We start from the raw sequence: 24,191 nt of genomic DNA on the forward strand, positions 1-24,191 counted from the left end.
GTAGATAAACTGACTTGGGAGTTAGATGCTGTGGAAGACAATGTGCAATATCAGAAAAGGATTGGAGCTTATAGCATCCCAACAACAAAGAAAAAGAGAAAGCTAAGCCACCATGTAGATTCTAACTTGTCAGAAAATAGTGATTCCGAAGTTTTAACCCACCAGAGTGCAGGGAATATGTTTTCTTACCAGTATGAAGGTGACAAGATGAAAGTTGATGACTTTGAAATTGTCTCAGAAAAATATGGCAAGTTTAGCCATCAAGAGGCAGATACAAAGACACAACATGTAGTTCTTCACTACAGAGTTTATGAATCGTCATCAGAAGATGAAAGTGTTTCACATGAAAATGTTTTAATACTACCAAAAGCAAAGAACAATTCTTATATAAGTTTAACATCAAAAAGCACTGATGGAGAAAAAGGACAAAATGAAGAAATTGATGTTCCAAATATTTTACCAGAGACTCAACAGAAAACTTATAACAAAGAATTGATTGAAAGAACTTCTGACATTTTAGAATCAGTTTCTACCAAAACAAAATTAAATCAATCAAATTATGACTCTGATAACCAGAATATAAAAAGGATTTCCACAGATACGGTTGATGTCTCCAGTAGTAAAAGTAACTCTAATGATGATGATAAATGTGAGAAGGATTTAGAAGCAGAAGATGATCAAATAACAGTGAAAGAACTTGATACTCTGAGAAATAAATCAGTACCAGAAAAAGTTTATGAACAAGATTCTGGTTACCTTATATTTGGTACGAAAGATCCAGTTGATACAGAGGAAGATGTTCTGGATATGGTGAATACTGATTCATCCAGAATGTTTTATTACCAATCAGCAATTAATCCAATAACAAATGATAACATTGAGTTCATGATACTGGAACCGCAGGGTAAAGAAACCAAAGAGTTACGTGTATTGCAGAAGGATTCAGAAGAAAAAGACAAAAGCAAAGAGGAAAGAGAAGAAAATGAATATAAAGTGAATGAAAGTAAAAGAGAAGATGAAGAAAGAGAAGTTATAGAAGAAGGAAATCAATCTAAAGCAATGATAGATTTCATAGTCCTGCAATCTGAAAAGTGTTTGGAGAAAACGTCTGTTGAAACAAAAGCAAGAAAGGATTATGTGGTAGATGTCGAAGGTCAAATAGAATGTGATGATACAGATTCTGTCTCTTCTGCTAACACTGATGATATCTGTTCAGGAAAGTGCATTATGAAGTTGGCAGGAAAGAAGTCAAAGAGGGAACCAGATGCATTAGGTGTAGTTGAGTTTGGAGACGAGATAGCTCCATCAGCAGTTGAAAATGACAGTGATAGCCACTTGAAAAACCAAACACTACAAGGAAGTGACAACAGTAGTGTATGTGGTGAGGAAGATCAAGAACCCAGTGAAGCTGTTGAAGGGAACAGTAGTGATGATGAGGATGATGTTGAGGCCAGTAGTGATAATGGAAAAAATATTTGTAAAGATGATGAAAATCTTACCAGTGATGAAGATGCCAGTACTGGTGAAGATGTCAATAATGATGATGGCATTAGTGATGAAGATGACAGTACTGGTGAAGATGTCAATAATGATGATGGCATTAGTGATGAAGATGCCAGTACTGGTGAAGATGTCAATAATGATGATGGCATTAGTGATGAAGATGCCAGTACTGGTGAAGATGTCAATAATGATGATGGCATTAGTGATGAAGAGGGCAGTGGCAGTACAGATGGAAGTAGTGATGAAGATGGCAGAAGTGATGAAAATAGTCATAGTGTTAAAGACAGCAGTAGTGATGAAGATGACAGTAGTGATGAAGATGAAAATAGCAGTGATGAAGAAGATATCACTGATGAAAAGACTCGAAACCTGATGTCACCAAGTTCTCTCAATGGCAGAGCTGTATCAGGAAGTAGTTCTAAGAACTTAGATGTCAAAGAACACAAAAAGGTTCTGGATCGCAGGGTTCTTGCTGTAAGCCCTGCAAAGCAGGCATCTTCAAATATCAAACGACTGGAATCAGTGCAGAAGAGGAAGGAAGTGGTCTTAGGACAGAAGAAAGCAATACAGATGGCCTTAGCAGCTGTGGTAAATTCATAAATAATTCCATTGTTTTTCATTGTTACCTGCTATGTTAGTTGAAATATTAGATGCATTAATAACAAGATCAGCAGAGAGTCTGGTTTATTGTGTGGCACCCACATAATATGTTTCATTTGTTCTTTCCCTGGAATGCAACTTAATAAAGTATGAAATGTAGTTGGGTATCCATATTAGTCCGTAAATATAGTAAATGAGGAATCGGTCCGTAGCACTTTTATGATTAACAACAATGTGATTTTATTCTGCAACATTCATCCCAATCGATGAAGCCACATCGATTAGGGGAAATCTCATCATGAATAAAATCATATTGTTGTCATAAAAGTGCTAAAAACGGATTTCTTACTATACAGTAATCATAATGCTTGCATTACATTAAAGAAAAGTATGTAGAAGACAAGATTTGCAGTAAATCCATATGCTGCAATTTGAGGGTTGCAGTTTGTAGAGAGGTTGGTGCTCTAGTGCACTCTAGTGCACTGAAGGATTATTGGAGGCTAACGATGGATTTCCATTAGAGCCTAGCTAATCCTCAAAGTGTTCTTTCAACTGAAACTGTCTCGTTCTGTACTTAGGATAGCAAGACTGGACCAGCCCAGGGAAAACACATCATCTTTGACTCAGATGATGAAGAGGAGCATGATGGTATGAATATTCCCTTCCAAAATAAAACTGATCTATCTAAAATGGTAAGAGTCATAGTCTAAGGTCTGGCATCTTGCCAACTCCGTTTTTATAGTCTGTTTAGTTCCTATAAAATCGTACTGTATTAATATCACATCCTTGTTTGTTTTAAAACTTGCACTCTAGCTTAGGCAAGACTTTTTATAAAACTAATGACAGACAATGAAGCGATTAGCATAGTAGCATAAGTAACTCAGTTGTGTTCACATATTTTATTTTTACTTTATATCTGTTGAAAATGTTAAACATCCAGATTATATACTTTTAAAGAACAGTTATAACTTGCTAAGTAACCAGTACAGCTTTTTAATCGAAAAAAATTTGAGCCTAAAAAACAGGTTTTTTTTGTGTGCTTGCCACCTAAATGCTGTCTGAATTTATTTTTCTCTATGGAAAACTATTCCCTAGTTCCTTGGTTCAGGGCAGCACTAGTGAATTTATATTCCTGCTCTATATTATCTGTGTCTGCATGAATTGATGCTTAAACCCTTAATATATACACTAAAACCTTAATTATTTGTATTCAATTTTCGGACCAACAAGGGACCAATTCTGTTTGCAAGTGACGAGGATAGCTGTGATGATGAGGATGATAACGCTCGTTTCCAAATTAAGCCACAGTTTGAGGGAGAATCAGGAGAAAGAGTAATTCTTTACATCAAATTTTCATTTCTTTTGTAATATAATATATTAAGTATAAAGAACACCATCGCCATCATTTGAAAATATATATTTAAATTTTTTGGAATTACAAATTCTTTCAGCATCCATATTGTATATTTTTGATACCCATCCCCCAAGTGGGTGGAACATTTTGTGTGCATTCATCTCTTGTCTGTGCAGTCCTCATTAGATCTCTATCCCCTTTGTGTACATACATCTTGTGGGTGCGTATTTTGTTTATGTTATCCATTCTTTCTGTGCAGCTTGCTCAGTCGGCTAATCTGGTGGTAGCCACTATGTGCGCTGAACCGTGAGATTTTTTGGTCCCCGGTTTAATTTCCATCGCTGCTCTCTTTGTGTTTCAGCTGGAGGGCTGAAATGCAAGTTTCAAAAACCGCACCGTTTTTCAGATGAGACATTTAAGCGTTGGTCCCGTGTGCAAAATGGCTTATGTGCAAGTTGAAGAATGCAGTACACTCTTTGGAAGAGAGTAGGAGGTTGTCATCCCTTTTATTGCGCAATCACCACCAGAAGGACCCCACTAGAAATAAGTCTTAGGAATTTTGTGGGTTATCCTTTTTATGTGTATTACATCAAAGATACCCAATAAAGTGCACATCCATTCCCTGTGCATTATCCCCGTGTGTAAATTCATTCCCTCGTTGTGCATTTACTCTGTCTGTCTGCACTCGTCTCTTTTGTCCTATAAGCTTAGAATGAAGAAAAAAGATGCATTTGTAACCTTCTATGAGTATATGTTATAATTTCAATTTATATTTCAGTTGCGTAAACTACAGGAGCAGATAGGAGGGGATGATCGATTTACGATGGATAAGTCGTTCCTTGAGGATCAAAGTGGTATGCACACATCACATTCTTTTTCCTACTGGCTGAGAATATTTTCCATTATCAAAAATTAATATTTAATGAAAAAAACCCTTTGTTTATAATTCTAGATGAAGATGACGATGATCCCAGTCATTTGATTCCAAACTCGTTCGCTGATCAAGGTGATGAAGAGGTTGATTTGAAGACAGAGAAGGAGAAATCTCTAAGCATCTTGCAGAGTATTGTTGGAACTAAAGGCATCATTTCTAGACCAAAGGAGATGATTGGGCAGAAATTGGGTTTCAGGTAATCACTTTTGTGAATATTTTACTCAAGTCACTCCATATCTACATTATTTTTTCACCCATGAGGAACCTGGCAGAATTGCGAAGTGGCGCATATTTATGTTACGGCGCTAATATATTCTTTCATTGGTTAGTGGTAGTTGCACATCGTACTACACAGAAGCATGTGACACAGCGTGTAATCGGAAGGTCGGGGGTTCGTGACCAATGCTTGTCACACTACTTGTGGCCTTGGGCAAGACACTTTATCTGCTTTTGCCTCTCTTCACCCAGGAGTGTCAATGGGTACCTGGTAGGAGGTGAATGATTCTGGATGAAATTATTGGTGCTGATCACATGCATAACCACGTTGTGTATGATTGATTCTGTACCCGATGACCTGGAGGATAAGCAGTTGGATACGTGCACTGTATAATACTTTCAAATAAATAAATAAAAAATAAAAATTGTTCAAAGTTTTAACAAATGTGCCATTAGCACCATAAGATAAGTTATATCGTATATATCAACTTTTTTTTTGTTTTTGTTAGGGAACCAGACCGAATTTTATTGTATGTGTATTGTACATGTATATATGACAAATAAATCTATTGAGTGTATAAATAGACCATCAAGTAATCATACATAATGGCTATTCTATTTAATCTATTCATTTCTGAGTAGATATATTTGGTAATTTTGAATACTCTTTTATTAATTGTGTGGGTTGAATACCAAATTTATCTATTTTTTTCTCATTCCAGCATCTTGAAGTTCAGTTATTAATTTTGATCTTTCTAAATATTGTTTTATTGCATATTACATTATATGTAATTTATAATTTCAGGGGAATGATGATACGGTATGATCCATCCAGAGATGACCACACCCAATATGAAGTGCAGAACAAAGAAAAAAGGTAAAACAGATTCTATTATGTGTGCTGTATATAACAATTCCTTAATTAATAAACAAATTATGAAATATATTGCATTGAGATATATTGAATTCAAATAATTTTAGCTTTAATCATTTAACATCTCAACTCATTCTCAACCAATGAGGATAAATTTTTACTGAAGAGATAAAAGTTATAGATGGTCCACTTCATGCATATTTCAAGCTATGAAAATCAAACTTTTTAATCGGCTCGCTTGCGGAAATATGTCCAGAATTTTAGGCAGTCCTATCAACATTTAAAAAACAAGGCCTATATGTTTACTTTGCAAAATTTTTGTTGTTTAATTGCCTTCTTGTGTAGACCCTCCTCCTTGGAAGGAAAATCTGCAAAGAAAAGTAACGAAGCTCCAGAGATAATCGTACCTGAAGTCTCTAAGGAAAAATACTTTGAAGTGAGTGGTGATATTACAAACGCTTTTGGAAATGACAAAAGAAAAATTGACACCGTAGAAAACAAGGATAACAAAGATATAGGTAATTATTAGATATTTATTGGCTGTACTACCTTGAAACTTGGTCAAAAACCACTGTCTGTCTTTGACCCTTAGCAAACTATTTTGTATATATTTGTCTCCCTATTTTGGTAGAAAACAGATACATTCTTGTAAGCATTTTTTTTTTGCGGAAGGTCAGTCTAATAAATTGGTGGTGTTCACTGAACCATGGAGATTCCATCGATTTTGTACTTGATATTGGTTACAATAGCGTAGAGTATTCCGGAAAGAATGTTTATGTTGTCGGCCCATGTCCATTATGACCCCTATGCAAGTTATAGAATCAGTACACTTTTTAGAAAATAGTTGGGGGATCTTCTCCCAATGTGGACACTGCCCAATTTACCACCTGAATGACCCCAACTAGTAATGTCTTTTGTGAATTACCTTTTCAACCAAATGATGTCATTTGGTCGAAAGTGCTATTTTAATTAATAAAATTATTATAGTTACTAATTCAGCATTAATAATTACTAATACACGCACTAATTAGATCTGTTTTTCTAGGCTACAAAGTTTATGCTATAGAGGGCGCTTTTCTTATTCGCACTCTGTGGTGTAACTGTAGCCTAGCAACATTTATGTTGTTTCAGTGGAAATGCAGAGTCGAATATGCGTAAAATCAACATACCTCCATTGCTGGATTTATGGTCTCATGTGATTGGCTCACAACATGCTTGAATGCTTGTGATCTATACACCAAGCATGAAACCCTCCTGGCATGGGGACATTAATATGTGCAAGAATCTAAACACATCAAATTCACAAGACAACTTCCATTCGTTTTATATTGAAGTGAAATATCCTTAACGAAAAGAATCATGTTTAATTCAATGCTTATTTGAGAGAGTTGATTATTATTATTTCATCATTATGGTACCTAATATTTTAATTATTATTACTGATTGTTTTAAATATATTATATTGTGGTGCTTGTCTTTCAGTAGAGAGCTCTCCTGAGAAAGGTTCGACGTTCCGTTTCTTTGGCGACAGCGATGAAGAGGAGGATAATAATAGCACTAAACCAACAGGTGATGAAGGAACTTCTTGTGAAGATTTACAGAGAGGAAATAATTTTGTTTCTGGCGGATCGCAGTTTCAATTCTTTGAAAGTAGTGATGAAGAAATTGACTTTCAAGAAGAGATAAGTAAAGAGACTGTGTAAGTGGTGGATGAAAATGTACATAAATTTAGAATGCTAAATTACATTATGGTATTTATAAATTCAATGTTGATTGGTTGCTTAATACACGCACTAATTAGATCTGTATTTCTGGGGCTAAGTGTTTATTCTATAACAGGGCGCTATACACTTTTGCTCTCTATATCGTAACCACTGCCCAACAGCATTTATGCTGTGTCATCAGAAATTCAGAGTCGAATGTGCGTTATATCAACATACCTCCAAGGTTGGATTCGTGGTCTCATGTGATTGCGTTGCAACTTTTTACGGATGTGCGTGATCATTACATGCAGCATGAGATTCTCCAGTCATGGGGACATCACTTTTTATGAAACTGATTGCTAATTTAATTTACTTTATGCATATGTTTAGTCATAATTTGAAATAGGGAGATTTAAATTATATATTTATTTGTATTTACTAATGAATTTAACGCTGTTTATGGATGTGCGTGATCATTAGATGATGCATGATACTCTCCAGTCGTGGGAACATCACTTTTTTATGGTACTGGTTGCTAATTTAATTTATATTATGCATTTGTTTAGTCATAATTTGAAATCAGAAGATTTCAATTGTAAATTTATTTTTATTTAGTACTAATGAATTAAATGCTGTTTAATCGGTTTAGATTAACTTGGCAGTCATACCTAATGACAAATATTTGCCCTGCCGCAGATGAACAAAAGCTTAGGGATGAAGGCCAAGACCCGTCTCCCTTCCCCCTCCCCTTCTCCAACACAACAGAAAATGCTGGAACTAAAGCCTCAGTGTTAATTGCTTTAGTGTACAAGCACTTAAGCTCTCTCTAATGTGCTATAGCAAATTGTGTCTTGTATTTATGGAAGAAGGATTTTAATTTGTCCTTGAAATTCTTGTTATTGTTCCAAGAATGATATGAAGACAGGATTTTCTAATAATGGGAGACACTTCATTTACCTTGGGCAAAAATAACAAAACTTATCCTTGATATGAAAATCAGCTGAGAAACCATGCGTCAAGCAATGGCATTTAAACACACATTTATCTTTCAATTTTCATAAAATATGCCTTTATCAATCAATTTTTACGGTACGTCATGCATCGTTTTCTACTTTATTTGTTGGGTTCTTGTTTGAAATGTTTTTCTCACAAGATGTTGTTGGTCACAAACAGACAAATATTTCAATGTATTACTTTAAGCCAATCAGAAACAAGATTTCAGGATGTTTTCATTTACAGGCATTGAAGGCTGAATGTGACCAAAATGAATTTTAATGTGTGCAGCACTTTAGGGCCGTATCCAGAATTATAATTTGGTGGTGCAGGGTGTGCACTAATTAATGGACTTTGAGCTAAGCCCCACCCCTTGGATATTGTTGCTAAGGCCCAACTTGCACATATTCCTCACCCTGTTCTGATTGGTCGGTTGTTAACAGGGTCAAGGGAGCAGAGCAAGTAGAATTAAAGCCTAGGTTATTATACGAATTAGAAAATGTTTATATTGAAAGATTCAATTTTGTGCCAGTTTGTTTGTTAAATGTTAGGAATAAATTTGTTCCAAGAATAGCCTAATTTTAACAATTTTGACCTAATTCTCGTTAACAGCAATTAACTGTAAATTACTTTAGTTAATAGCTTATAATCTTAACTTATTTAATCTGTTTCATATAGATAAGGTAGCTTTTGGATCAGGTAAAGTCTGTAACCTGTTGATATGCTGTTTAGAAAGCTTTGTCCAAATTATAAAATTTTTCTTTGATTAAAAATTGTTGTAAGCCCAAATATAGATATGATGTTCCTATATATGGTGATAATGTGATCTCATCATGACCATATTTAGGTATGTCACATGTTTTTTGGTAAATTGTATTCTGTTGATAGAGGGGGTGGGAAATATCCTAAATGACTTATGCACTTAGCTGTGTGTGAGGCTCAATGCTGGACCATGTCCAATTCATTTCATAATTTTTTTAAACCCTAGTTTTACAAGGGCATATTCTGATACCGCCTTCAGGCAAATTTCTTTTTTTATTCTGTCCATTTCTTTTCAATGTGAGTTTGGTTTCTCCGTAAAGTGTCCAAGTAGAGCCAGTTAACATAATTTGAGGTTGAAGATAACATTGAAGATTCTGTTGTTTTGGTGATTAATTATGTATTCAGATTCTTGTCTGTTTACGAAGGACAGAATTAATATGGGTTTTTTTTTTTCAAAATGTTTTTTTTTTTAACCAAACCTTCCCAACTAATAAAGATGATGGTTTATGATAGACAAAATCAGTTTTAAAAACACTTTTTCCCTATTTTTATGTAAATAGCATAGATGCATTTAGTGCAAAATAGCCCACTTAAAAGAGAACTAGCAAAAGGATTTTTTGTTCTAGAGAGTATTTTTGATATATGATAATAGAATCAACCTTAAAATCGTTCTTTGGCTATTTTTTTTGTTATAGGCGATTATATACGATTTTACCATGACGTCACTGGCGAAAAAGTAACAAAAGATCGTGTAAATAGCGCCGCGTAGGGTATCCGCCCCGTACGATCTTTGCGTGCATGCTGTAACAATGACAATTTACAGCCAGTTATTTGACGTTCGTTGAAAGAGAACCTCCTTTGTGTATTGTTAGCCACAAAGTGCTTGACACGTGTCTTGTGTTTTCGCTACTGCGAATACTACATGAGACACAAGATTAAAAGCAAATAATTTCACACATTAATCAGTTAAAGATCATTTCTTTTTACATATCGAAGTTCTTTGAACATTCCCAAGGTTAAATGTTAGCATGGATAGACTGTCTTTGACCTTATATTGAAAAAAATAACTTGCAACGTGAATGGAGATTAGATACATGAGTAAAATGTTTTAAGGATATTTCTGCAGTCTCTATGGATTATTGCATTAACCCCTGTGAATTATTGCATTAATCCCTATGGATTATTGCCTTAATTCCTAAGGATTATTGCCATGAATTCATTTTTTTTTATCTGTTTCACTTTATAATTTGAGAACCATAATTTGCCCAAAGCAACAATTTTATAGCAAAATCATAGTATTATAATAAAGAACATTCTTTTTTCATTCTCTCTAGAGCTTTGCAATGTAATTTGGCTCAAGTTATGAAATAACATGGTGATTAGATTTATACAGAATTTAGCAGGATTTAGAAACATTACTCTTTGTCTAAACACTCTCACTCTATTTCATAAATAATTTGATAGATGTTTTACTCTACCTATAGTAATTGTATAAACATTTTGTTGTGTATTTCAGAGAGGTGAATTCAGAAAACGGAACTGCAGATGCAACACCAAAACAATCTTTTTTCTTCCAAGTAGACGATCAAAGACTCAATGGTAAAAGTGACTGCTGTAGTGTTGCATACATTAATGCTGGATATGATCATAGAGAACGAAAATAAATTTATACAATATGTTATGATGCATAATATATTAAGATTATGATTATAAGAAAATAATAGACAAGATGTAGACACATGACCTTAGGATTATAAGGCAATTTTGTTTATTATTGTTATTAATTGTAGTGTAAACCTTGTTTTATTTTCATATCTGAAGTCAATGTATATTTGTTAATTGTGTTCATTTTTCTAGATGGACCATTGCAGTTTTATAGAAAAGAGAACATCGATAATATTACACAAAAGTGGCAAGAAAACCGTACCAATTTGATGACAGTAAGTTAATAATATCTTGCTTATTATTCATAATTCTAAAAATATAAAATAGAATGAATATCTCCACATTGTGTCTGAATATTGAACAATATACGGATGCCGTTATATGGATGATTCAATTACTTTATTTAGTGCTCAAAGCGCAAGTTCATTATTTTTTGTATTTATAATAATAATACACATTTTTAAAGCGCCTATTAAAGCAAACAAAACTGGCTTGTCACCGGCGTAAATTTGTAATTTATCTCTGTAACTTGAATCCCTAAATCAACCAATGGCTGCTAAGGCGACACTTTTTATACCTTATTTCGCGAACCCACCACCCTCTAATATTGATAATTTAAAATAAAAATAGAATTTTATTTCTGGTCAATTAGCACCTGCCGCCGCGAACGAAAAGCTGGAAATTTCAGAAGAAAAAATCTTCTTATTGCATTATTACGCCTGACACTGCCTTGAAATTTTCAAAAATAAGATGTGTACATTTCTTTCTTGTTTTTATAAATTTAAAGCATTTAAACATCCCATTACTACACTGCTTACATTAAAAAAATATACATTTTATTTTTGTATTATCTTCTGTTGGGATGTTTTTGGCAAAACTATTTGCTAAACAAGAAAACAAAATTTTATTTTTATTTTTTATTCCACCCGCCTCTGATGATCTTTAAAAAAAATAAGGTTGCGAAACAAGGAATAAAAAAGTCTCTTGTTTTACTCTTTTCTATAAAAGATAACAAAATGCATAGTTCAACGAAATTTTTAAATTTTTGTGACCTTGACCTTATTTTTTGTAATATAATCAGCTCTTTGTTAGTCCCATATATACTACTCTGCTAAATTTTATGATGATAAGTTCATTAGTTTTTTGCATAATCATGCTAACATACCGAAAGGCAGCCCAACAGATAGACAGCCTGATAGACAGTGTTGAATTCATAACCTTCTTTGTGGAAGTAATAAAAGATAGAATGAAATACTGTAGTTCTAGTTACTACTGTAAAACTTGACCTAGATTTATCAATATATATTATATTTAAAAATAATAATTCTAATTCCCTTGAAATGATTACATAAAGGCCTAGGCTTGGTTTACCAGTCCTGGTCCTTGACATATTGCCTAGCACGCTGCATTGACTCATCATTACAATGGCTGATGTGCTAAGGGCTCTGACTTAGCTGGCTCCTGTAAAAATCCATAGATTTAACGCTCAATTTCACACTATTATTAAATTTGTATTTTGTTAATTGAGTGTAGGCACATCCAGTTAAATATAATGCCTTTGTTATAATTTTCTATTGGAACATTTACTTTAGGTCATTGAACTCTGAAAGGTGGGTGGGGGGGGGGTTTGTCGAAAACCTAATTACATGATTTAATTGGAATGTTGCTTGCTGTTGATGTTGCGATCGAATGTGTCTAGATTAGTTAAAAATTATACTGATTTTTTTTTTTGACTTTTAAATGTAATTTTGACCTGACCGCACAATATATTCGGATGTTGCATCCGTTTTCGTAAATTGTGTAAATATGTACTGAGAGTTAAAATAGTATAGTATATTTACTTTTTATTTAGATTAATACTATTTTATTAGTAGAATTTGTTTTCAATTTGGCTTCAATATTACATGTTGTGTTGTGAAACTTATTGTTGGAACTGGAAAAACAGTGAGAATAGGCTGAATGTTCTTTAAGGACATTAGTTGGTATCACTATATGAAAGAAATAAATGAGAATATAACATTTATAGATATCAAATAATGTTCTTTTATATATTTCATAATTATTATTACCAGGATATTATGAGTTATTATGAAGTTATTAAAATATTTGGTAGCAGTGACCTAGACGGAAATATTTTCTCCTCATAAGCATGGTTGTTAATTTACGTATTTGCTTAAATGTTTCCACGTAGAAATTCTAAGTATTCCCGGCGGATTCTGTTCCCACAGGGGAATATTATGTGAATTGTTTTTCCTGTTTTTCAATTGTGTACGTCTGTCTTGTAATTACGTTTGCTTTGAGGTATATGAACTCTTGTAGAGAAACTTTCAGACGTAAATGACGTAAACCAAAAAGTATTGATACTCGACTCTTATGGGCTATTGTCGTCAAAGCCTTTGTTTATTACGCTATGGCAATGTTTCTTTTTTTTTGTTTTTTGTTTTATTCAGTATAACATTAAAAGTTCAATTTACAACATCATGAAAGTGGGGAATACAAAGGCAATACAATTTCATTAAAAAGACTTGGAAAAATGAATAACAAGGAAAATGGAAAAAATTATGCCATGGATAACCCATAAAATTATTATTTGCAATGGGATCCATATTAAGCAAAAAAAAATAAATTTCAACAATGGTAAAGTTTATTAAAGAATTTCACATAATTATGTTTTGTGAAAACAACAACAATAATGTAAATGATTTAACTTACCGGTAATAAAGTAGGCCTGAATGTATCTTGTTCAAATTTATCTTTTGCAATTTTTTAACTCAATAATAATAATAATAATAAATATTATTATTATTATTATTATAGTTATTTCTTATAATTTTCTTATTTTATAGTTTTTTTATACAGTAGTTTTATAGTTTTCTTATTTCATAGTTACACAGTAGTTTTTTTATGTGTCTTCATTGTTTTTCAGTATGTAGCTTAAGATCTATAAAAAATGGATGCAATACATTATTGATCAACATACTGAATTAACACACATACATTTGCTGACCAATCAATTTAACAGGACTGAAAGTGTTGTTTGTAGGTTTTATGTTGTTTCAAAGTACAACAATGATATTGAAAATTATAGAAAGGCCTACCGGTTGAATTTAATTTCTTATTAATATTATTAATAAGAAATTGCACAGAATACAAGTACATTGAGGTAAATTTGTCCTAGTTTTGTTTTGCTCTATGAAGAAATAATTTCATATAATGTAAAAAATTGACTTTTTTCATGAATAGATAATGTCTACTAAAATTTTATCAGACTTCTATAATTAAGTGCCACAAAATATTGTTAAATAATTATAAAAAAAATTTATCTAAATGTTTGCATAAAATATAATCAGACACACATAATACAGTTTTCTGAATAATTATTTTGTTATTAAACAGACGAGGTAAAATGTTAGGCAACACTTTCCTTTCGTTGGAATATTGGATAGTTCACAGCAGAGTCTTTAACTCGGTAATTTAAACGTCTAGAAATGTGTCCTTGTGCCGCGACTACCCTGCACATTCGCTCGACATCTCTATTTTTGAAGATTGTTTTTAACAGGTTTTATTATGTACAATTTCCTTCTTGTTTTTTTTGTAATCTTATTTTTATCTATTTTCGGAGACAAACATGTTACTTGATGATTTTAAGTGACAGGTTGGTTGTCACATGACCACAGCCAGCATAAGGAAATTATTTATTAGCTTGTAGAGTCCTTAATCGGGCTTCCTTTGTGGTTTCCCCACCCCTCGTGTATCGTGTATCCCCATTCTTTATCTGTGTTTGTACATTAGACATTATAATTAGTGCGGGTACAATTTCATGCTGTTTTTGAAAGCGTTTGCAAGAGATAGATTGAAAATGAAGCCATTTATGGCAGAAACTGCTTTCATAAAATGAAAGCATATATATATAGTCATTAAGTGATAATTTTTTTGAGTGTCATCGACTACAGTATTTTATATAATTGATGCATAACATTTATAATAAATAGTAACACAATTTATTTAAATTAGTATCATGTACAAACATTATTAATTTGTTATTTGACCAGTCACTGTTACATTCAATTATTTTTGTAATTGACTTGCCTGGATGAAATCATAAGCCAACTTTCCCTTTTTGCGGAACTTACCTTGAAAATATTGCAATTGTCCGACATGTCTGATGTATGTAATATACATCCCTCATGTATCCCTATTTTGAATTTTATTCAATTCACAATTAACAAAATTAACAAGGATAAAATAAACTGTTGGTAGACCTAGGAGGAATAAAAGTTGTCAACGAATTCATTCTCATAGGCAGGCTGCTCACACTTGCAAATATATGATCAACAAAAATATTGAATTGCATTGAATCATAAGTTTATAGAATATCTATTTTGCAGATATTATTAAACACATGAATAAAAAGAAATAAATAGTTAAAATAATAATAATAATAATAATGAAATAATAGGTTGTTTAAATGTAATGCATAGATTGTAGATAATTTTGAACTAATGTTACATAAATATTGAATCATAAGTTTATAGAATATCTATTTTGCAGATACAGTATTATTAAACACATGAATAAAAAGAAATAAATAGTTAAAATAATAATAATATTAATGAAATAATAGGTTGATTAAATGTACTGCATAGATTGTAAATAATTTTGAACTAATGTTACATAAATATTGAGTCATATGTTAACAGAATATCTATTTTGCAGATATTATTAAACACATGAATAAAAAGAAATAAATAGTTAAAATAATAATAATAATAATAATGAAATAATAGGTTAAGTGTACTGCATAGATTGTAGATAATTTTGAATGTTACATAAATAATTACGTATTAAATTTATACATTTTCAGTGGCATAAATGATGAAATGGGTTTTTTACAAACTAACAGTGTAATTTCCCCTATCTTGCTGGATGTGTGTGGCGCAGTGGGTTGGCGTCGGGATTTTATGGAGAAGTCATGGGTTCGAAAGCAGTGCTAACCACATTGCTTGTCTAGTAGGGCAATGCATGTACATTTGCCTCTTCTCACCTTGAGTTTAAATAGGTACCTAATAAGGAAAGTCTTGTAGGCTTTATTCAGTTTTGTACTCAGTATAATAGCTCATTTGTATGTCTCCCTTATTCAGGGGTTTCTTTAAGGTTTAGACGAAGAGGAGAATGAGTAAGAGTTACAGGAGAGTTGTTGAGGGGTCTGGGGTACACAAGTAGCCGGCAAAAAAGCCATAGTAACCGGTCAAAGTCGCCGGCTCTTTATAAAAGCCCTGCTTATTTATGCCCTTTTTTATTGTTTTTGTTTTTCAAGTTTTGGATATTTTTTTTTTGTGTATTTTAATGTTGTAGTGTGTCTTCCTGCTTTCTTATTATAACTAATTTAACTGGAGTATTTTAATACAATTGTTGAATAATTGTTGATTATTCATTGTTTATTCACAATAACAAGTGATATACTTAATATAAGACATTTAATTGGCTAGTTATAACTTTGATTTTAATCTGATTGGTTGGTTTTTATTTGCTTTCTGTTATACTTCTGTAAATATTGTAAACATATATGGATGGGTGAGACTTTCTCACCAGTATACTTGAAAATGATCAAATAGATCGAAACGTTGGATCTCAAAATGTCTGTCTCTTCGGAGTTACTCTCTATTTGTTTTATTGAATATTATTTTAAATTATTCTGTATATTTCAAATTTTTCTGAAATTTGCAAGAGTTATTTTGAATCTTTAATTTTGAAGGTGAATGATTTGGAATGAAAGTGAGGGGGAAAATTGCTTCATAACTGAATATAAATAGTAAATAAATAAGTAGCTATACAGTGTACCTTTCAGGAGACAATAGGATGAAATTCAAATATTAAAAAAAAGACACTTAGGTACCCAAAACAATTTCTCGTGGACGTGAGGTAGCAAGATAAGTACTAGGAATAATGATAGTTGATGTATATCGTAAATAAACAAGTTGTCTGCGCTTGACAAAAGTAATAAACAAAAAATAATAAATAAGATGTTAAATTAAGAATTATGGAGTATTCCATCCCACTGTAAATATAATGTAAATAGTCCAGCTAAGGCACTTATAGTCAATTGTTGAAAGATCCAACACCTGGCCTCTGAGAGAGCATGGAGTATATATAATAATATTTTATACCTCCGTGGAGAGAGTGACTAAATGTTGAACCCCGATGTCATTAAACATCTCAATTTCACTGACAGCTACCTGTAGCACATGGATATCCACATCAGGTGAGTCACTCGGTTTCCCTCTGACTTACACCCCCTGTCAGGACACTCGCATCTTCAGTGGCTCTTAGTTTTTAAGTAATCTTATCAAACTTTATTGAAAGCATATGGTACTTAGAACAGACGTGAGAGTAGCGACACTTTCAAAGGGTGGACAAACGGTTAACAGCTAACTCTTCTGAGAGAAGGAAAGATACAAAGGCATCCAAATTGTCAGAAAGTAAAAGAACAGGAAGAGAAGATTATTATAATGTGCCTAAGGTCTTAGCAGTAGCAAATGTAATTTCTGAACAGAGGTTTAAAATAAGACAAGGAAGGAAAGTTTACAGCAACAAAGGAAAGTGCCTGGTAATAGTAATATAGTCGAACAAAAGAAAGTTCAAATCCTGATAGGATGGGATCAAGTAGAAAAAGTTGCAACAATTGAATTTGCCTAAAAATATTATGGTTCTCTTTTGAGAGATGTATACCATAGATTCTTGTCTCTCAATCATAGCCTTGCCAATCATACCCAATAATTGGCAATCATAATTAAACAGACAGGTGAATATTTATGCAAATTTGATGCAAGTGGTCATTACTATAATTTGTATTGTTTTTAATTCTCAAATATAAAGTATAAAAAAAATTGTTAAGATGAATTTTGCAGACCTTTGGCATGTGGATCATATAACATTAAATAAATTTAAGATGCAGTGTGGGTTTTAGATGGCGCCCTCTATGTAATGTTTAATTTCCAAAAAAAAAACTTTGACTGCATTTTTGTGACCTATGAATACATTTTTTATTTTGGATTGTATGATTTTTCCAAAATAAAAAATATCAAGTATTTTTTAATTTTATTTTTATTTTAAAGAGGTTATACCAAACTGACATACATACAGATCATCTCTATTTGTGAGCATGCTCAGTGCAATGATTGTGTCATGTTTCTTGGTCAGTCCATAACTTCAGTGACAACTTTATTGTGCTTTCACCAGATGATGCTCAAAACATAATTTCTCTAAGGGTGCTTTGTTTTGTGCTTATCTATCCTCTTGTGTATTAAGTTTGAGTCTGACTCAATTTATTGAATATCGAGGGACACTAGAATTTTACGAAAAGAACTTACAAAAATATGTTGTTGAATGTTTGGATGAATTTTATTCAACATTAATTTCCTTTGCATGATCCTGTCATTATGGTCACATGAACTGGTTTCGTGATAGATTTAAATCTATAATGAATTTGATTCTTATCTTAAAGATTTTGTCTTGAATTTTATTCTAAATTTTGTTTAGTTTTCAAAGCCTATGTTGAATGATAAACTTATGGTTCATAGAAAGTGATAGTTAGATAAAGTGACAGCCTTCTATTCCCTGAGCCTGTTGGGGAATTTGTCCAAAATTATCAGCCCTCTTCAGAAGCCTCCGGGAGGCTTGGTTATAGACCATCAAAAAACAAGAGTAGAGTCCCAACAGATCAACCCTTCATTCCATAAAGAGATTTTGTTTGAAAGCTTCAAGGCTTCCACGTTATCAACCCTCTTCTTTACAAAAAAAAAAAAGAAAAGAAGACTTGGTTGTAAAGCATTAAGGGTCACAAAATGATCAATCTTTGAACTCTCCGGTCTCCAGCCTCCAGAACAAGAACCTTAAGTAGTCAATCCTCCTTAAACCTCATAGAGACTTGGTTTTAGTGCATCAAAGTTATTAAACGATTAGCTCTCTTTTTGTCAAAATTCCTCTACAGTGGCATACAGTATCTAGGAGTCGTGAAGTTGGGTTGGGGTGCGCAGGTGAAGTGAGGTGGGTGTGCGCAGGTGAAGTGAGGTGGGGGTGCGCAGGTGAAGTGAGGTGGGTGTGCGTAGGTGAAGTGAGGTGGGGGTGCGTAGGTTAAGTGAGGTGGGTGTGCGTAGGTGAAGTGAGGTGGGTGTGCGCAGGTGAAGTGAGGTGGGTGTGCGCAGGTAAAGTGAGGTGGGATTTGTAGGTACGGTGAGGTGGGGGTGCGTAGGTGAACTGAGGTGGTATGCGCAAGTGAAGTTGGGTGGGGGTGATAGGGGATTTTTAGCTACTTAAGTGATTTTTTTTGCTTCAAACATTTTATTGGGGGAGGGCAAAAGCTTTTTCTTTGTGGGTGAGAGATGTACCCCTCCCCTAGATACACCACAGATCTTGTAGGAATAAATCTTACTCATTTCATATTTTTAAATTTACATATTTTTATTTTTTTTTAATTTTTATTTTTTTTAATTTTTATTTTTTTAATTTTTTTTTTATTTTTTAAATTTTTTATTTATTTTATAAAATTTATTTTTTATTTTTATTTATTTATTTTTATGTGTAAATATTTCAATCCCCTTTTTTAGAACCTTTACCAATGAAAAGATTATATTTTTATATGTTAGTTTTCTGTAATAATAATTACAATCTACACAAGCAGCATTACTTATCTAAGTTTGTACATCCCCCTTAGTATTGGTTTGGTGTGATAAGCAGTATTAGGAAATTAGTTAGTGGCCATTGGGGATCACTATATTCAAGTTTAAAAAAGGAAACTTATACATGTGTTTTAAGATATCTGTCCTAAAATGTATCCATTTTTAAAATCGCGTTTTTTAGTGATTTTGTGCGAATCTATTTACATTTTTTATTATTTTATTGAATTAATTAATTTAATTGTTATTCATTTTTTTTGTTTATTTACTATTATTGAGTAACAATAATATTAATATTTATTAAATGATTTTTTGATTACATAGTTGATAATTAAAATGGAATAAATTAATAGTAATGAATAATAATTAATAGATTAAAATAATTTAATCTAGAGAGCGGTTTAGCTGAGTGAGCTAAACTGGTGGTGAACCACTGTGTTTGCGCTGAACCGAGATTTCTCTGGTTCCCTGGATGAAATGTTTAAGCTGTTGGTCCTGTGTGCATTATGGCCCATGTGTATGTTCTAGAACGCTGTTCACTCTTCGGAAAAAAGTAGGGAATTGTCTACCGATGCTCTGCCACATCCACCAACAGAAGGACCCCACTGGAAATAAGTGGGTTATCCTTGGCGTCTTAAATGATATAAATAATAATAATAATAATTATAATAATATTATTGTAATAATAACAAAAGTAATATTATATTAAAATTTATTTATTTTAATTTAATTAATCTAATAATATATGATGATACTAATTAATCACTAAATTGAGGGATTGATGAAATGTAAAAATACACAAATTTAATTTCATTGTAACTTCTTGGAAACATACATACCCACCTTTTCCTGCCAGAATCATCACAATCTAATCTAATTATCTTTACAATAATATTTTGTGGCCTAATGGAAACTTTATTTTTACATATGTTTCCTCTTCAAACTGAGTGTGGTTGATGAAATGCATGCATGCATGCTTCATTAAATCTTAGTTTCTAGGAAACCTGTACCCATCTTTTCCTGCCAGTTTCATAAAAACAAATACAAATTTAATCAGCTGTCTGCAAAATAATCTGTGAATTTTGTTATGTTTCATTTTCAAATTAAACCGGGGTTCAGTCCATGCTAGCATGGATTAATTACGAAACTTTAAATGATAATGGTAATGGTTGATTAAAAAAAAAAGATAAAAAGATGTACACATATCATTAAATATCAGCTTCTTAGAAAACATACAACCGATTTTTTTCAGCCACTTAGTATTTTTAAAAAATCAAATTTCTTTATTCAATTTATTGCAACTCAGAAACAGATAAAAAAGGAAGCAAATGGACAAGTTCCACAGACTCAAGGTCCAAACAAAGGGAAAACGCCCAGGACATAAAACATCAAGACATCAGAAATACATATTTATAACTGAATGTTATATACAATTTATAACTGACTGTCTCCACAGTAATAATTATTGTTAATTGGAGTGAAGGACATATAAAAATGATCATGTAAATCAAGGGATGTAAATAGAAGGGACATATGGTAATGTAAATATGTGAATGTGAATAACGGTTAGGGGGAATAAATAAGGTTGTGTAATTTCATTAAACTTTATGTGTAATTTCATTACACTTTATGTGTAATTTCATTATACTTTATGTGTAAATTCATTACACTTTATGTGTAATTTCATTATACTTTATGTGTAAATTCATTATACTTTATGTGTAATTTCATTATACTTTATGTGTAAATTCATTATACTTTATGTGTAATTTCAATATGTGTCATCAATATGTGTAAATTCATTACACTTTATGTGTAATTTCATTATACTTTATGTGTAAATTCATTATACTTTATGTGTAATTTCATTATATTTTATGTGTAACTTCATTACACTTTATGTGTATTTTCATTATACTTTATGTAATTTCATTACACTTTATGTGTAACTTCTTTACACTTTAGAATGACCACAGAGCCAATTGAGGACACATTAGTATAATTGCAGAGTCCCATGAGATGCAATTAAATACTCTCTTCGGCATTATTAACAACCAGAAAAAGAAAATTTAAATTGTTATTTTAATGGGGCATATCTGATATTGTCAGCATCTATCATGTATTTACTTGATACAACTTCCCTGGGAGAATTATTAGCTAAATTTCAGGTAATTGTGGTGGCCTACTTCCCTTGTGTCTAATTATACAAACTGATCTTCCATTTTTATTTATTTATTTATTCACCTGATAAAGCCAGCTAGAGCTTGTGTTGATAATTATTATAGCTACCTGTGAATGTTTTTGTGATTGTTAACTGCAAAATATTCCCGTGGTGCCCACCAAAAAGAATCTCATAGTAGCTTGGCATGCTTCATTAACAACATCATTTCCACTATCTTAGTTTCTATTTAGAAATTCATAGGTTTCTCATATGTTTTTAAATAGGCCTACATTGTATTGTGAAGGCTTTGATTTAACTCTTCCATTTAACTGTAATTGAGCCATCTGAATCAACAAAATGGCAAACATTCTCTTCTTTGGTGCTTTAATTGTTCATTAATTCCTGTCTAGTCTGCTAATTTTCATTTGGTTTACACACCTGTCAATTCTCACAGGGTCTCTATTTCAACTTTGAAATAAATTCCTTTGAAACACTGTAGGACAATTAATTTTCTGTAGTGAAACAAAAAGAACATACAGCGATTGTTTATAGTTCTAAGAGAAAGTTCAAGATGATGTTACATGAATTTGATTAAGCGCCTGCCTGGATTTAATTCTGTCATTCAGATCCACAATGACAGTCCAGCTTCCAAGATTTTTGTACCCTCTCTAGTTATTAGGAATATTAAGGGACGTTGCTCCACTAAGGTTAAGGCCAACTCGGGCAGCGCCATACGACCAATGCCGTAGTCAGGATTTTTAAACGGTGTGGGACAGTGTCAGGTTGGACCCACTTTACGCGTAAATTCAAATAATGTAGACACATTATCTTAAAAGTTGTCCCATTTTACGCAAAAATATTAATAATCTGGACCCATTTTCTTAATAAATACCCATTTTACTCAAAATATGAGAAATCTGGACCCATTTCTTAAAAGTTGACCCATTTTACACAAAATATGCCAAATCTGGACCCAGTTTTAAAATGTGGACCCATTCTTTGTGGACCCTATGGAAAAATTGTGTAGTAGGACTGTCCGAACTGTCACAATAGCTGGCTACGGCATTGGAGCCCGACGCGATTCATCATCGGGGACAGTCTGAAGCCGTCGTGAGAAATAAAAACACATGTTTAATATTCTATGGCGCGACCGCCCACGACGTAAACCGCCGTGTCTGCATTTAATTTGCACAAACCCGACAAATCGCATCGGGCTGACAACATTGAGTTGACCTTTACAGTGGCGTATCTAAGAGTTGGGGAGGAGATAAATGGGACGTGAAGGTGAAGTGGGGGTTGAGCTCGTAAAATAGGTTGATCCGAGGTGATTTTTTTTTTTTATCAAAAGTGTGTAATGGTGTCAAGGGAGTGTCTGGCTTAACAAGATTTTTCCGCGGTTGTGCAAACACCCCACTGAAGGATTAGTGTAAAATATTGTGCAGTATATAATATTTATTAGTTGCTTTCGTCCGCACAGTGCATTTCATGAGGAGTGCAGCAACTCCTGTTTCCTATTAAAAATTTCCAATCATCCATATATGGTCGTAACACAGACAATCATGGTAAACACAGCAGATAGCAACAATTTATATGAGCAGTAATCAGCAGAGGATGTCAATTGTTGATAATCAGTACAACTTCATTTATAAACATCTGACTGTCGTAAGTTAATGGTTTATTTTGTTTATACTGAAGTTGGCTAGAGTATATACAGTAAACCTCTTGCTTAAGATAAGGACTTGCCTCCCAAAGAGCAATGCACTTTTTCTATGAAAAAAATCCATGCAGTGGAAAGAGTTGAAAGCTTCAAATATCTTGGAATTACTTTTGATTCACTTATGTCATGGAAAAATCATGTAGAGCAAGTTACATCTAGACTATCACAACGTATTAGTATTATTCGTAGATTAAGATGTTCCATTCCTAATTATGCTTTAAGACTGCTTGCCAGTGCAATTGTACTTCCTTGTTTTGATTATTGTAATGTTTGGTCAAATTGTAGTTCTGAAAATATTATTAATCATCTTCAAATTCTCCAAAACAGGCTTGCTAGAATCCTTCTCTATGCTGATATGTACACCCCTATTACTGAACTAATGTACGTGTTAAATTGGAAGTGTGTTCATGACAGATGGGAAAACGATATTAAAATTATGGTATTTAAATGTCTACAGGGGTCTGCCCCAATCAATCAATCAATTTCAATTCATGGACACCCTCCACCCAAAAAATACTAGAAGCCAATCTACAAATACATTGATAATTCCAACACGGAAAAATACTCATGGGAAGAGAACCTTTTCGATACTGAGCATCAATGCTCTGGAATGACCTTCCAGTTGATGTTTGTAAACATTTCCAAACTATTTATTAAGTTGATTTTTAAACCTTTTAATTTCTTTGGTACATTGTATTTTTATTGTTTTTACCTCTTTTTTCTTTCATCTGTAATTATGTTAAATTATTTTTACTTAATCTGGACCTCTTGGGAGACCAGTACATCAATTGTATTGAAATGAGCTTTCCAGAATAAAGAAAGATTTGTATTGTATTGTAAGAGGGAGAACCTCACTTCAGCCATGCGAAGCCATTCTCCTGCCCCCCCCCCCCCCCCCCCCCCACCAACAGAATGACCTTCCAGTTGATGTTTGTAAACATTTCCAAACTATTTATTAAGTTGATTTTTAAACCTTTTAATTTCTTTGGTACATTGTATTTTTATTGTTTTTACCTCTTTTTTCTTTTATCTGT

At 32.7% G+C, this 24,191-nt stretch overlaps 1 protein-coding gene and 1 non-coding gene across 2 annotated transcripts in view; both read left to right on the forward strand.

Moving 5' to 3' along the window:
- Window positions 1-24,191, forward strand: part of LOC117111112 (nucleolar protein 8-like) — a 32,925-nt gene that overhangs the window by 3,981 nt on the left and 4,753 nt on the right. Inside the window, exons 2-11 of the mRNA XM_033253991.1 lie at window positions 5-2,091; window positions 2,682-2,795; window positions 3,334-3,435; window positions 4,236-4,311; window positions 4,410-4,587; window positions 5,413-5,484; window positions 5,827-5,999; window positions 6,964-7,180; window positions 10,456-10,538; window positions 10,797-10,879. Coding sequence (XP_033109882.1) covers window positions 5-2,091; window positions 2,682-2,795; window positions 3,334-3,435; window positions 4,236-4,311; window positions 4,410-4,587; window positions 5,413-5,484; window positions 5,827-5,999; window positions 6,964-7,180; window positions 10,456-10,538; window positions 10,797-10,879 — 3,185 coding nt within the window. The remainder of the gene's footprint in view (window positions 1-4; window positions 2,092-2,681; window positions 2,796-3,333; window positions 3,436-4,235; window positions 4,312-4,409; window positions 4,588-5,412; window positions 5,485-5,826; window positions 6,000-6,963; window positions 7,181-10,455; window positions 10,539-10,796; window positions 10,880-24,191) is intronic.
- On the forward strand, window positions 6,499-6,751 carry LOC117111219. Its single transcript, XR_004445841.1, has one exon. It is a non-coding gene; the product is annotated as a small nucleolar RNA SNORA53 (small nucleolar RNA).

Source organism: Anneissia japonica, unplaced genomic scaffold (genome assembly GCF_011630105.1).
Source record: "Anneissia japonica isolate Jap-2015-1 unplaced genomic scaffold, ASM1163010v1 scaffold1511_len2985839_cov193, whole genome shotgun sequence".
NCBI lineage: Eukaryota > Metazoa > Echinodermata > Crinoidea > Comatulida > Comatulidae > Anneissia > Anneissia japonica.